The sequence below is a fragment of the Leptosomus discolor genome, unplaced genomic scaffold (genome assembly GCF_034619465.1).
Source record: "Leptosomus discolor isolate bLepDis1 unplaced genomic scaffold, bLepDis1.hap2 HAP2_SCAFFOLD_135, whole genome shotgun sequence".
Classification (NCBI taxonomy): Eukaryota; Metazoa; Chordata; class Aves; order Leptosomiformes; family Leptosomidae; genus Leptosomus; species Leptosomus discolor.
This window is the reverse complement of record NW_028237792.1, coordinates 91,902-106,036: the sequence shown is the minus strand read 5'-3', so window position 1 is coordinate 106,036 and position 14,135 is coordinate 91,902. Positions and strand designations below refer to the sequence as shown.

The 14,135-nt window shown below is 67.1% G+C and overlaps 2 protein-coding genes across 2 annotated transcripts; both read left to right on the top strand.

Annotated features, from left to right (window-relative positions):
• Positions 1-36: 36 nt before the first annotated feature.
• SUPT5H (SPT5 homolog, DSIF elongation factor subunit) lies at positions 37-8,883 on the top strand. Its single transcript, XM_086481043.1, has 30 exons — positions 37-85; positions 692-788; positions 878-1,037; positions 1,128-1,193; positions 1,624-1,635; positions 1,790-1,859; positions 1,932-2,000; positions 2,113-2,178; positions 2,285-2,315; positions 2,413-2,481; positions 2,572-2,823; positions 2,914-3,003; positions 3,090-3,160; positions 3,302-3,407; positions 3,521-3,614; positions 3,696-3,832; positions 3,933-4,088; positions 4,191-4,337; positions 4,509-4,655; positions 5,005-5,130; positions 5,237-5,321; positions 5,428-5,532; positions 5,635-5,737; positions 6,006-6,133; positions 6,499-6,604; positions 6,714-6,872; positions 7,408-7,576; positions 7,984-8,187; positions 8,288-8,383; positions 8,591-8,883. Exons 2-30 carry the CDS (start codon positions 708-710, stop codon positions 8,732-8,734), a joined length of 3,249 nt encoding a protein of 1,082 aa, XP_086337169.1. The 5' UTR covers positions 37-85; positions 692-707; the 3' UTR covers positions 8,735-8,883.
• A 2,730-nt stretch (positions 8,884-11,613) lies between these two features.
• On the top strand, positions 11,614-13,238 carry TIMM50 (translocase of inner mitochondrial membrane 50). Its single transcript, XM_086481027.1, has 7 exons — positions 11,614-11,643; positions 12,060-12,179; positions 12,283-12,387; positions 12,471-12,569; positions 12,655-12,811; positions 12,898-13,004; positions 13,111-13,238. The coding sequence occupies exons 2-7, from the start codon at positions 12,060-12,062 to the stop codon at positions 13,213-13,215; spliced, it is 693 nt and encodes a 230-aa protein (XP_086337153.1). The 5' UTR covers positions 11,614-11,643; the 3' UTR covers positions 13,216-13,238.
• The last annotated feature ends 897 nt before the right edge of the window (positions 13,239-14,135 follow it).

Below are 14,135 nucleotides of genomic sequence, written 5' to 3'. Positions count from 1 at the left end.
GCGGCCGAGAGCGGAGCCGGGCCGGGGCCTGGGTAGAGGCCGCGCCGGGGCCTAGAGCGGAGCGGGGCTGCCGTCCCCTCTGGGGGTAAGGAGGTGGCGATGGCGGTAGGGACCCCTCCCTGGAGCCACCTGGGAAGCCCCCTCCCCCCCGGGGCCAGATCTGGGGCTCAGGCCGCTGGTGGAGGGGCTGCCCCGGGGCTGGGGGGGTCCGTACGGTCTGTGTCACCTCCCAGACGGGGACACTCCCACGTCACAAGCTCGGCCCCTCCTGCCCACGCCCCAGACCCCCTCAGGACAGCCCCGGCCCCCCCTGCCCAAGCCCCAGACCCTCTCAGGTCACCCCCGCCCCCCCCCGCCCATGCCCCAGACTCCCCCAGGACACCCTCGCCCCCCCCCCCGCCCACACAGACTCCTTCAGAACTCCCCCAGACCCCTTTGCCTACCCATCAGGCCCCTCAGAACACCCCCAGATCCCTCTGCCCGCCCCCAGATCCCCCAAAACACCCTCAGGCCCACCCCGGAACACTCCTGCACTCCCTTGCCCATGCCTCAGGCCCTCTGGGACACTCCCAGATCCCCCTGCTTTCCTGCCGGGACACCTCCATGTCTCACTGCTTGTCCCTCCCATCTCTCCCCGGGACACCCCCTGACCCCTGCCCATCCCCCTGGGACGCCCCCATCTTCCCCCCAGACCCTCCAGGGCCACCATGTCAGACAGCGACGACAGCAACTTCTCTGAGGACGAGAGCGAGCACAGCAGCGAGGCCGAGGAGGCTGAGGAGAACGAAGTGAGGCTGAAGGCTGCAGCCAGTGGAGGGGGGCGGGGAGTGGGTCCGTACATGTGAGTGCCCTCGCTCAACGCCCCCAAACCCCCCAGGCCGAGGAGGAGCGTGCTAGTGTGGCCGGCAGTGAGAAGGAGGAGGCAGAGGAAGAGGAGGAGGAAGAGGAGGAGGAGTACGACGAGGAGGAAGAGGAGGAAGATGACGACCGACCAGCCAAAAAGCCACGCCACGGTGGTTTCATCCTGGACGAAGCTGGTGAGCTGAAGGGGGGGGGGGGGCGCAGGGGTGCTGGGGGAGGTCACTGCAGCCCCCACCAGCCCCCCTCACCTCCCTGATCCCCCCCAGATGTGGACGACGAGTACGAGGACGAGGACCAGTGGGAGGACGGGGCCGAGGACATCCTGGAGAAAGGTGAGGGGCGCCCCCACACCACACTGGGGGGGGCTTTGGGGCCCCCCCCCACCTCTCCAGGTCCCTTTCCCACCCTGGAGACCCAAGGAAGAGGATGGAAGTGCAGCTCCGCGGGGGGGGGGGGGGGCAACCCCTGCCTTCTGGCTGTTCCCCTCGCTTTTCTCCACCCCCACACCCTATCACTCGAGCGGGGGGGTGGGAGGGATGGGGAGGGTCGCGTTTCCCCCTGCCCCTCCTCCCTCCCCATGTCCATCCGCTCCCCCCATCTCATCCACGCTCGCCTGGGCCTTTTCTGTTGCTTTTCTCCCCCACCCCCCCTGTGCCGCTGGCTGGATTTTGACTCCTCCCCCTTTGTTCCCCCCCCACCCGCGGGTGGTTTTGCCGCTATTATTTGCTCCATCCTCCACCGCCACTCCTTGTCCCCGCGCAGAAGAGATCGAAGGTAAGCCCGACTCACCCACCCCCCCCACCATCTCCCCTCGGGTTCCCCCCCAAACCCCACACCGGGGCCGAGCAAGCCCAGCCTGCCCGCCCCCCCCCCCCCCCCCCAACACCATCCCTTGGGGGCGAAATCCCGACCTTCCTCTTCCTCACAGCTTCCAACATTGATAACGTGGTGCTGGACGAGGACCGCTCCGGTGCTCGGCGGCTGCAGAACCTCTGGAGGTGATGGCGGCTCCGTCTGTCCAGCGGGGGCTGCGCTGACACCCCCACCCACACCCCCTTTTCTCTCCCCAGGGACCAGCGTGAGGAGGAGCTGGGCGAGTATTACATGAAGAAATACGCCAAGTCCTCGGTGGGAGAGACGTGAGTCCCCCTCCCTGTCCTTGTCCTCCTCCCCAGTGGGGCAGTGAGGGCTCCCCTTTCCCAACCACAACTCCTTTTTTTGTTATTTTTGTATAATTTTCCCATTTTTCAGCGTTTACGGTGGCTCTGACGAGCTTTCGGACGACATCACACAGCAGCAGCTGCTGCCTGGAGTTAAGTGAGTCTCGTGGGATAGGGAGGGAAAAAAAAAACCCACGTGGTTTTGGGAGGAGAAAGGGGCAAATCGGGACGCCCCGTAACGGCGTTTCCCTGCCCCCACACAGGGACCCCAATCTCTGGACCGTGAAGTGCAAGGTGGGTGCTGCAGCAGGGGGGCACGGTGCTGGGGGGGCACGGTGCCGGGGTCGGGGGGCCACATCCCCACCCCTAAACCATCCCTGTTCGCCCCCAGATCGGCGAGGAGCGTGCCACAGCCATCGCCCTCATGCGGAAATTCATCGCTTACCAGTTCACCGACACAGTGAGGCAGCGGAGGGTGGGGGGGGCGGGGAGGGGAGGGGGGCGCCCCGGTGTCCCCAGCACGTCCTCAACGCGCCCCCTCGCCCTCCAGCCCCTGCAGATCAAGTCAGTGGTGGCCCCCGAGCACGTCAAGGGTTACATCTACGTGGAGGCCTACAAGCAGACGCACGTCAAGCAGGCAATCGAGGGGGTGGGCAACCTGCGCATGGGCTACTGGAACCAGCAGATGGTCCCCATCAAGGAGATGACCGATGTCCTCAAGGTGGTGAAGGAAGTCACCAATCTCAAGCCCAAGTCTTGGGTGCGCCTCAAGAGGGGGATCTACAAGGATGACATCGCCCAGGTGAGGAGGGGAAGGAGACGGGGGCGCCGTGGTGGTGGTGGTGATGACACCCACCCACCCCCCGGCTCACCCCGTGGTGGCGCCCCCCAGGTGGATTACGTGGAGCCCAGCCAGAACCAGATCTCCCTGAAGATGATCCCCCGCATCGACTTCGACCGCATCAAAGCCCGCATGAGCCTGGTAAGCAGATCCACGCCGGTGCTGGTGCCGGCACTGCCGTGCCGCCACCGCACTTAGCTCACCCCCAACTGCCCCCCGCCCTGCAGAAGGACTGGTTTGCCAAGAGGAAGAAGTTCAAGCGACCCCCACAGCGGCTTTTTGACGCCGAGAAGATCCGGTAGGTGACTGTCGCCATGACAGGGGACGTGAGGCGCAGCCCCAAAAGCCCCCCCCCGGGGGAGCTGCCCTCGCTGAGGGGGTCTTTAGTCCCTGGGGGGGCCTCCTGCCCACCGAGGGGGTGATTGGGGTTTTGTCCCAGGTCCCTGGGAGGTGATGTGGCGTCTGACGGCGACTTCCTCATCTTCGAAGGCAACCGCTACAGCCGCAAAGGATTCCTCTTCAAGAGCTTCGCCATGTCGGCCGTGGTGAGCGCCGCCGCGGTTTGAACCCAAAACCCGCCAGTTTCCCCCCCAAAACCATCTGCTTTCTAATGCCAGGGGGCGGGGACGGCTTTGGCCACCGGTTCCGCTCCCGGCAGATAACGGAGGGGGTGAAGCCCACCCTGTCAGAGCTGGAGAAGTTCGAGGACCAGCCCGAAGGCATCGACCTGGAGGTGGTGACGGAGAGCACGGGTAAGCTGGTGCCACCGTCGTCCCCCCACCGCCGCCTCCCCCGCGGCGCCATCCCCTCACTGTCCCTACTGTCCCCGCTAGGGAAGGAGCGGGAGCACAACTTCCAGCCCGGCGACAACGTGGAGGTGTGCGAGGGCGAGCTGATCAACCTGCAGGGCAAGATCCTCAGCGTCGATGGCAACAAGATCACCATCATGCCCAAACACGAGGACCTGAAGGTCAGGGAGACCCCCCAGGGACTACCGTGGGCCACCCCAAGACCCCCCCCCAGCCCCTCCTCCTCCCTGCGCCCACAGCCCTCCCGTCCCCCCTCCCCAGGACATGCTGGAGTTCCCGGCTCAGGAGCTGCGCAAGTACTTCAAGATGGGCGACCACGTCAAGGTGATTGCAGGGCGTTTCGAGGGCGACACGGGGCTGATCGTGAGAGTGGAGGAAAACTTTGTCATCCTCTTCTCCGACCTCACCATGCACGAGGTATTCAGGGGGTGAAAAGCCATTAAAAGTCTGGCGTCACGCCCCCTAAAATGGGCGGAAAAAGGCGGGAAAATGGCCGTGCCTCATGCTTCTCGCCGCCAGCTCAAGGTCCTGCCGCGGGACCTGCAGCTCTGCTCGGAGACGGCGTCTGGCGTGGATGTGGGGGGGCAGCACGAGTGGGGGGAGCTGGTGCAGCTGGACCCCCAAACCGTGGGCGTCATCGTCCGCCTGGAGCGGGAGACCTTCCAGGTGAGCCCCGGTGACACCCAGAGGAGCCACGGCTGTGTCCTGGCGCGGGGTGGGGGGTGGTTTCCACATTCATCCCTGTGTCAGGAACCACGTCCCCTGCCCCCGGGGGGGGGGGGGGGGGTCACCGTGGTTGGCCGCTCCCCCCGTCCTGGCCTCTCGCCGTCCCCGCAGGTGCTGAACATGTACGGGAAGGTGGTGACGGTGCGGCACCAGGCTGTCACCAGGAAGAAGGACAACCGCTTCGCCGTCGCCCTCGACTCGGAGCAGAACAACATCCACGTCAAGGACATCGTCAAAGTCATCGACGGGCCTCACTCGGTAGGAGCTTGGGGACAGAGGGGGTCCTGGGGGTGTAGTAGGCCCCTCCTGGTGCTTTGGGGGCCCCTCCTGGTGCTTTGGGGGCCCCCAGGGGTGCACTGAGTCCCTGCCGGTGCTGCTCTGGATCTGTCCCTGCTTCAAGGACCATCCCTGGGATGAGCTGGGTCCCTCCTGGTGCCGTGGGGGGGGTCCCTGATGTATTTGGGATCCCTCCCAGTGCCCCTCTGCATTCTTCCCGGCATTGAGGGGACACCAGATCCCTCCTAGCACCCTGCTGAGTCCTTCCTATGGCTGAGGGGAGGATCCAGTTGCCTCTCCGGGGCTTAACCCCCTGTTTTTACCGGGGTAGGGCCGCGAGGGGGAGATCCGGCACCTCTTCCGGGGCTTTGCCTTCCTGCACTGCAAGAAGCTGGTGGAGAATGGTGGCATGTTCGTCTGCAAGACCCGGCACCTCGTCCTGGCGGGGGGCTCCAAGGTGGGGGAATGCACCAGGGACGCCGCTGGGGACTGCCAGTCAGGGCCGCAGCCCCCCCCAGTTTTGCCGTGGCGCCCCCCCCTCCAGGCACCATTTTCTCTCGCAGCCACGGGATGTCACCAACTTCACCGTGGGCGGCTTCGCCCCCATGAGCCCCCGCATCAGCAGCCCGATGCACCCCAGCGGGGCTGGTGAGTGTCGGGGGGTGTCCCCAAGGCCGCAGGGGTGTCCGCAAGGCCGCGGGGGTGTCCCTGAGGACCCCCACCCCCCCCACCAAACCCCATCTCGGTCCCGCAGGCCAGCGCGGCGGATTCGGCGGCGGTGGCATGAGCCGTGGCCGCGGGCGGCGGGATAACGACCTCATCGGGCAGACAGTGCGCATCTCCCAGGGACCCTACAAAGGTGGGTGCCCGTTGGCGCGGTGGTGTGGTCCCCAAAAAGGGGAGGGGGCCCTCAGGGATGTCCAGACCTCCACCCTGAGCCCCCCATCATCCCACCCTGCAGGCTATATCGGGGTGGTGAAGGATGCGACGGAGTCGACGGCGCGCGTGGAGCTGCACTCCACCTGCCAGACCATCTCAGTGGACCGCCAGCGCCTGACCACCGTGTGAGTGGGGGGGGGGGGAACACGGGGACACCGGGGCGGCCCTCGGAGGCACCCCCAATGGCTCAGGGTGGCCCTCGGGGGTGTGGTGCTTGGGGCAGAACTTGCCCTGGGGGCAAGTGGCACCCGCAGACCCGAGCAAGGCTCTTTTAGGGGGTCCCCGTCCTCCCCTTGCGCACAGTGTCCCCATCCCTGAGACTCTTTTAGGGGTCCCCGTCCACCCCCCGCGCACCGCGTCCCCGTCCCCTGACACCTGCGTGTCCCCCCCCAGGGGCTCGCGGCGCCCAGGCGGGATGACATCTGCCTATGGGCGCACCCCCATGTATGGCTCGCAGACCCCCATGTACGGCTCCGGCTCCCGCACCCCCATGTACGGCTCGCAGACCCCCCTGCACGACGGTGAGTGGGGGGGCACATCGGGGGGGGTCGACAGGGATGAAGGGGACCCTGGGGACACAGAGGGGACGCTGGGGTGGCCTGGGGGATAGCGGCCAGGATGAGATGGGACCTTGGGGGACACGGAGGGAACCGGGGGGGGACACAGGGATGGAGGGCACAGGAATTGGGGAGACCCCGGAGACACAGGGGGGGACCCCAGAGCCTATGAGGGGACTCTGGGCTGGCTTGGAGGGGGACATCTCAGGATGAGACGGGACCTTGGGGGACGCAGAGGGGACCCTGGGGTGATGTTCTGGGGGTGCTGGGCTCTGGGGGAGGGAGAGGGGGTCTCGGGGGCTGACGGAGCTGCCGCGGGCCCCTGGCAGGCAGCCGCACGCCGCACTATGGCTCGCAGACGCCGCTGCATGACGGCAGCCGCACGCCCGCCCAGAGCGGCGCCTGGGACCCCAACAACCCCAACACGCCCTCCAGGTGGGTACTGGGGGGTCCTCTCACCAGGACAGCCCTGTTTCAGGGGTCTCGTGACGATGACACTCACCTGTGTCATGTCCGTGTCCCGTCCCGTGTCCCCCCCCCGTAGGGCTGACGAGGACTTCGAGTACGGCTTCGACGACGAGCCCACACCCTCGCCGCAGGGCTATGGGGGCACCCCCAACCCCCAGACCCCCGGCTACCCCGACCCCTCGTCCCCCCAGGTCAACCAGCCCTACAACCCCCAGACTCCTGGCACGCCGGCCATGTGAGTGCTCCCTCTGCCCCACCGCAGGCCCTGGGGGACCCCAAACCGCTGCTCTGGGGGGAAACTCTGCTCCTGGGGGACCCTAAACCATGGCCCTGGGGGGAAACTGCTCCTGGAGGGGGAATTGTGCTCCTGAGGGGACCCCAAACCTCAGCCCCGGGGGGGGAAACGCTGCTCCTGGGGGACCCCAAACCACGGCCTTGGGGGGAAACGCTGCTCTTGGGGGACCCCAAACCACAGCCCTGGGGGGAAACGCTGCTTCTGGGGGACCCCAAACCACGGCCCTGGGGGGAAACGCTGCTTCTGGGGGACCCCAAACCACGGCACTGGGGGGAAACTGCTCCTGGGGGACCCCAAACCACGGCCCTGGGGGGAAACGCTGCTCCTGGGGGACCCCAAACCACAGACCTAGGGGGGTAAACTGTGCTCCCAGGGTGTCGTGTTGGCCCCGGAGGACCCCAAATCCTCAAAGCCCATCCCCGAAGCCCCCCGAATCTTGCCCTGGGGGTGCCACCTCTCACCCCCCCCCGACCAGGTACAACACGGACCAGTTCTCGCCCTACGCCGTCCCCTCACCGCAGGGCTCCTACCAGCCCAGCCCCAGCCCCCAGAGCTACCACCAAGTGGCCCCCAGCCCCGTGGGCTACCAGAACACCCACTCGCCAGCCAGCTACCACCCCACCCCCTCACCCATGGCCTACCAGGTAACCCCCGGGCCCCCTGCACCCCCCAAAACCACCCCTAACCTTCCTAACCCTCTGTAGCCCCCCTGAACTCCCTCAGAGCCCCCTGAACTCTCTCAGAGCCCACCTACAACCCACGAAACTGCCTTGTAGCCCCCCTACAACCCCCACATAACCCCCTACAACCCACAACCCCCCGTATAACCCCCCCTAAACCCCCTCGTAGCCCCCCTACAACTCCCAGCCCCCCATATAACCCCCTAAACCCTTTCGTAGCCCCCCTACAACCCCCAGCCCCCCATATAACCCCCCCTAAACCCCCTCGTAGCCCCCCTACAACCCCCAGCCCCCCATATAACCCCCCTAAACCCCTTCGTAGCCCCCCTACAACCCCCAGCCCCCCAACACTGCCTCCTCTCTCCCCCCAGGCCAGTCCGAGCCCCAGCCCGGTGGGCTACAGCCCCATGACCCCTGGGGCCCCCTCCCCGGGGGGGTACAACCCCCACACCCCCGGCTCGGGGATCGAGCAGAGCTCCAGCGACTGGGTGACCACCGACATCCAGGTGAAGGTCCGTGACACCTACCTGGACAGCCAGGCGGTGGGACAGACTGGTGTCATCCGCAGCGTCACGGTGAGACCCCCCTCCAGGGCTGGGGGGATTTGAGGGGGTGGTTTTGGGGTGGGGGGATGCACACAGTGAGGCTGACATCCCCCCCATTTTGTCCCCACAGGGCGGGATGTGCTCTGTCTACCTGAAGGACAGCGAGAAGGTGGTGAGCATCTCCAGCGAGCACCTGGAGCCCGTCACCCCCACCAAGAGCAACAAGGTAGAGACCCCCTCCACCCCTCCTGGGACCTCCCCCCTGACCCCCCCTTGCTCCCCCCACATTACCACCCCCCTACCCCCCCCACTCCCCCACATCCCATGGTCCCTTGTGGACCTTCTAGCTCCCCTCTGGTGCTCCATCAGTCCTCTGAGCACCCCCACAACCCCTCTGGGCCCCCCATCTCCTCCATTCTGCCATGCCCCACAGGTAAAGGTGATCCTGGGGGAGGACCGTGAAGCCACCGGGATCCTGCTCAGCATCGATGGGGAGGATGGGATCGTCCGCATGGATTTGGAGGAGCAGCTCAAGATTCTCAACCTCCGCTTCCTCGGCAAACTGCTCGAGGCCTGAGGGGGGGGCGCCCCCCTTGCTGACCCCCATTTTCTTTGTGCCCCCCCCTACTTTCATTCTAAACCTCCTCCTTTTTTTTTCCCCCGTTTTCTCTGCGCTGCTGGTTGTAGCAAGGTTTAGGTGTCGAATAAAAGCCTGTGGATGCGGCACCCCCTTTTGTGCGCTGCCCTCGGAGTGGGAGGGGCTGGAACTGGGACCACCCCCGCTCCCCCTTAGAGCCGGGGGGGGGGGTGGTATTGAACCAGGGCCCCTGTGCCCCATGGGGCTGGGGAAAGGGGGTTCAACCGGCCCCGCTGTGGGGCGGGGAGGGGGTTGAACCGGGACCCCCGTGGGGCCGGATGTGGGGGGTTGAACTAGCGCGTCCCCCCGCTCTCGCCGCCCCGTAGAGCGGCTCAGCACCTGCCGCGCACGTGTTCCACCCCTTCGCCCTGCCTCCGCTTCCGCCTCCTGCCCTCATTGGCTCGCCCGGCGCCGGCCCCGCCTCCCCTCCGACGCCATTGGCCGGCAGCCGCACCTCCATTGGTCGCCAGCCCTCACGGCCCGCCCCTTCGCGCCTTGCCTCCGCCCCCTACCTTGTCTCCGCCGTTGCTCATTGGGCGGAGGCGCGGGGAGGGGATTGGCCGCGGCGGCCGCGCCTGCGCCCTGGGGCGCGCGGTGCGGGAAGATGGCGGCGGCGGCGGCAGCAGCGGGGCGGGCGGTGGCGGCGGCCTGCGGGGCCTGTGCCGCCCTGGGAGCCCGGCGGGCCCGCGCCGCGCTGGGCCGGGCCGCCAGCGGCACCGCGGGCACCGAGGCGGTGCTGCGGGAGCGGCTGCGGCGGCACCAGGTGGGGCCGCGACTGGGCTGAGCCCAGTGGGCAGGGCCGGGGTCTGGGCCTGAGGGGGCGGCGAGGGTCCCGCGGGGCGGGGGAGGGGCACGGGGGCTCCACGGGTGTCCCCACGTGTCTCCGGGTCTCTGGCCCTTCCCGGCCCAGAGCTCTACAGCCGGTCTTGTCCTTCCTCGGTGGTTCCCGGTCCTTTCTGGGGGTCCCCAGGTGTCCCTGCGCACCCTCCGTCGTCCCTGAGGCTCCACGAGTGTCCCCAGGGGTCCCTGGGTGTCCCCTTTCGTCGTCGGCCGTCCCTGGCGTGTCCCCGGCTCCACGAGTGTCCCCAGGGCTCCCTGCGTGTCCCCTCTCATCCTCGGCTGTCCCTGGGGCTCCATGGGTGTCCCCAAAGTGTCTCTGGGGCTCCTTGAGTGTCCCTGGCCATCCTCGGACATCCCTGGGTGTCCCCAAGGATCCCTAGGTCTCCCCGTGTGACCCTGGATGTCCCCGGTCAACCTCTGACATCCTCAGAGCTCCCTGGGTGTCCCCAAGTGTCCCCAAAGGTCCCAGGAGGCTCCTCGGGTGTCCCTGACTGTCCCCAGAGCTCCCTTGGGTGTCCCTGGTCATTCCTGGACGTCTCTAGTTGTCCCCAAGTGTTTCTGGGGGGAGGGCCCCGGGCCCTTCAGCCGTCCCCAGGGCTCACCATGTCCCCCTCTCCATGTCCCATGTCCCCGCAGACGGCAGAGGGACCCCTGGGGCGCACCCCCGGCCCGGAGGAGGAGGAGGAGGAAGAGCGGCGGCGGCGGGAGCGGATGGCGGCCGCCCGGCGGGTGGCCCTGCGCCTGGCGGGGCTGCTGGGTGCCGGTGGCGGCGTGGCCATCATCTACATCTTCGGTGTGACCCCACTGTCCCCCCACACACACACCTTCCCGCGTGTGTCCCCCCCTCCCCAGTGCCGCTGCAGCCTCCCCTCACCTCCGCTCTTCCCCTCTCCGCAGGCAGCAACGCGGTGGATGAGCACGGAGCCAAGGTGAGGGGCGCTCCACCTCCCCCCCCCCCTTCTTTTTAGGCGGTGGGGTGCTCTGATGTCCCCTCCTTCTCCTTGGGAGACTTTTGGGGACAACATGGGGGGGCGTGGCGCCTCCCAGCGTGCCCCCAGCCACCCCCTTTCGCTGGTGTTTTCCCTGATTTTGGGGTCTTTGGAGCAGGTGGGGTGCCAGGGCTCTGCATCCACTGAGGGGGGTGGTGTCCCCAAAAGGACTGCCAGTCCTTGTCACACCCCAGGGAGGTGTTTTTGTTACCAAAACAGCCTTTTTTTGGAGGGTTTGGGAGGCACTGCGGGGGGTTTTGACCAAAACAGCCTCATTTTTGGAGGATTTGGGAGGCGTTATGGGGGGTTTTGACCAAAACAGCGGGGGTTTTTGGAGGATTTGGGAGGCGCTGAGGGGGGTTTTGATGTGCGGGGCAGCTCCCCGGGGAGGCAGAGGTGCGAATTGTCTCCAGTGACCAGCGGGGGTGGGGGGGGACATGGGGACATCAAACAGGGGGGCGGGGGGTGGGAGGGTAGTGCTGAGCAGGTGACAATGGCCCCCGTGGGGTGACAGGGAGATCAGTTTGCGGAAGGAAACGGCACGGAAGCGGCTGTCACCTCCCTGCGAATTGTCCCTGTCACCTCGTCCCTGTTGTCCCTGTCACTTCGCGTGTCCCTCCCTCCCTCCAGTGCCACCGCAACCCCCCCGGTACCACCACGTCCTTCTTCCTGTCCCCCCCTTAACCTCCCGCCCCCCCTTTTCTCCCCACAGATCCCCGACGAGTTCGATGGGGGTGAGTGACGTCCCCAGAGACCCCCGGGGGGGTGACATGGGGGACACAGCGCTTTCTCGGGGCCATTTGTCACCTCGATGTTGCAGCCAGAGGCTTTTACAGCGTTTTTGACACCCTGTTGCTACCCAAAAGGGGCTTTTGGGGGGGGCATTTTGGTCTTTATCCTGGTGGAGGGGTGGTGGGGGAGGGGACAGTGACCCTCCCCCACGCTGGCTTTGGCTCCACAGACCCCGTAGGCATCCAGCAGCTCCGCAGAACCTACAAGTACTTCAAGGACTACAGGCAGGTGCGTGGGAACCCCTTTTAGGGGGGGGTTCACCCCATTTTGGGGAGGGGTTTTCATCTGATCAGGGGTAGCCGTCCCCATCCCAGGAGCTCTCTCACCTTTTTGGGGAGCTCCCTCCCCATTTTGGGGGCGTTTTGGATCCCTGGCCACTCCTGGGGGAGCTTGCCCTAGTGCTGGGGAGTCATGTCCCTGTTTTGGGGTTCCCCTGTCCCTCTTCTGGGGGCCAGTTGCCCCCTATTTTGGGGTTCCCTTGTCCCCCATCTGGGGTCCCTGTCCCCATGGGGGTTTCGTCATGAGGCGAGAGCTCACGTCCCCGCACTCCGCCCCTTGCCCCGGCGCGGGGTTCTGTTTGGGGGATCCTCGTCCCCATGCTGGTGGCTCATCCCTGTTCTTGGGGGGCTCCATCCCCACCCCAGATGATCATCGAGCCCACCAGCCCCAAGCTGCTGCCGGACCCTCTGCGCGAGCCCTACTACCAGCCCCCCTACACCCTCGTCATTGAGCTCACCGACGTCCTGCTGCACCCTGAGTGGTCGGTGAGTGGCCCCCGAGCCTCCCCCCGTGGGTCCCCCACCTGCCACCCACCTCCCCCACCACAGTGACACCTCCCTGTCCCCATCCCCCCCTCCCCAAAACCAGCTCGTCACCGGTTGGCGCTTCAAGAAGCGCCCAGGCATCGAGAGCCTCCTCCAGCAGCTTGCACCCCTCTACGAGATCGTCGTCTTCACCTCCGAAACCGGCATGGTGAGCGTCCAGCAGGGGGGGCACAGCCACCCCGGGGGGGGTTCAGCGTGCCCCCCACCCTCTCACCCCCCTCCACCCCCCAGACCGCCTTTCCCCTCATCGACAGCGTGGACCCCCACGGCTTTGTCTCCTACCGCCTCTTCCGCGACGCCACCCGCTACATGGACGGGCACCACGTCAAGGTTGGGGGGTGCCGGGGAGGGGGGCGGACGCTCCAGTGACCCCGCCCCGCCAGACAGCCCCTCTTTGTGTCGTCCCCCCTCGCAGGACATCTCCTGCCTCAACAGAGACCCCGCCAAGGTGGTGGTGGTGGACTGCCGACGCGAGGCCTTCTGCCTCCAGCCCTACAACGGGCTGGCGCTGCCACGCTGGGACGGCAGCTCCGACGACCGCGCGCTCTACGACCTCACCGCCTTCCTCAAAAGTGGGTGCCCCCCGACCCCCTGCTTCCCCCCCCCGTGCCGCTTTCCCACCCCTCAGTGTCTCCCTTCCCCCTCCTCTTCCTCGCAGCCATCGCCCTCAGCGGGGTGGAGGATGTCCGGACGGTGCTGGAGAACTACGCGCTGGAGGAGGATCCGCTGGCGGCCTTCAAACGGCGCCGGTCGCAGCTGGAGGAGGTGGGGGTGCGCCGCGGGGTTTGGGGGTTCGGAGGGGACACGGTGGTGGCTCCTCCTTGCCTGTAACAGCTGGTTTTCACCCCAAACCCGGCGGGGGGGCGTGCAGGAGGAGCAGCAGCGCTTGGCGGAGCTGGCGCAGGGCAAGAAGCCGACGGGGCTTTTCCTGGGCGCCTTGGCTGGGCGCCTCTGGCCTCGCTCGAAGCAGCAGTGAGGTCATCGTGACGTCAGCGAGGACACCGGCGTGATGTCAGCGGGGGCAAAGTGGGGGGGGATGGACAGACGGACGACGCGACGCCCACCCCCCCCCTTCTCCGCCGGCGGACAATGATGCGGGTCGGGGGCGCCGGTGGCGCCTGTGGTGGGGAAGGTGGGGCGCAGCTGGGCGTGGCCCTGATTGGGGGGGGGTTGGGCAGGGGGGCTCAACCCCGGCGGGGGTGAATAAAGGGTGACGTGGAGCTGCGGGTGCACTGTGCTGCTTGGGGGGGCGCGGGGCGACACCCCCACCCCACCACCACCACCACACCCCCCCCCCCATCGGATCCCGGCCGTTTTAAGAGGGGGGGAGGGGGGTTGTGGGGCTGGATCCCCCTTTTGGGGGGGAGGGAGGGGCCTGCGAGCAGGGGGCGGGATGGAGGCGTGGCCTGCGAGCGGGGGGGCGGGTCTTGGCCCCTAGAAAGGGGTCCGGGGTGGGGGGGCAGTGGGCTCAGATCCTGCCGAGCCCTGGGACCAGGCAGGACCCCTGGGCCCGGATCCGCCCCCCTGGTGCCGGCCATGGCTGCGCTGCTGCTGGTTGCCCTCCTCGCCCTCCTCTGCCCCCCGCCGGTGAGCCTGACCCCGGGGAGGGGGCTGGGGGAGACCCTTGGCAGTTTGGGGTGGGTCCGTGGAGGGATATGGAGGGATCTTGGGGTGCTTTGGGTGTCCATTTATGGTTCCTAATGGGGGGGTCTTGGGGCAAGAGGGGTATTTGGGGAGGGGATGTTGGGGGTCCCAGGGGGCTGTTTGTAGTGCTGGGGGGCGCTCTGGGGAATTTTGGGGGTCCCTGGGGAGTTGGTGGGGGTTTTTGGCGTGAATTTGGGCTGCTGGGGAGGATCAGGGGGGTCGTAAAGGGCCATTTTGGGGTGCTGGGGAGTA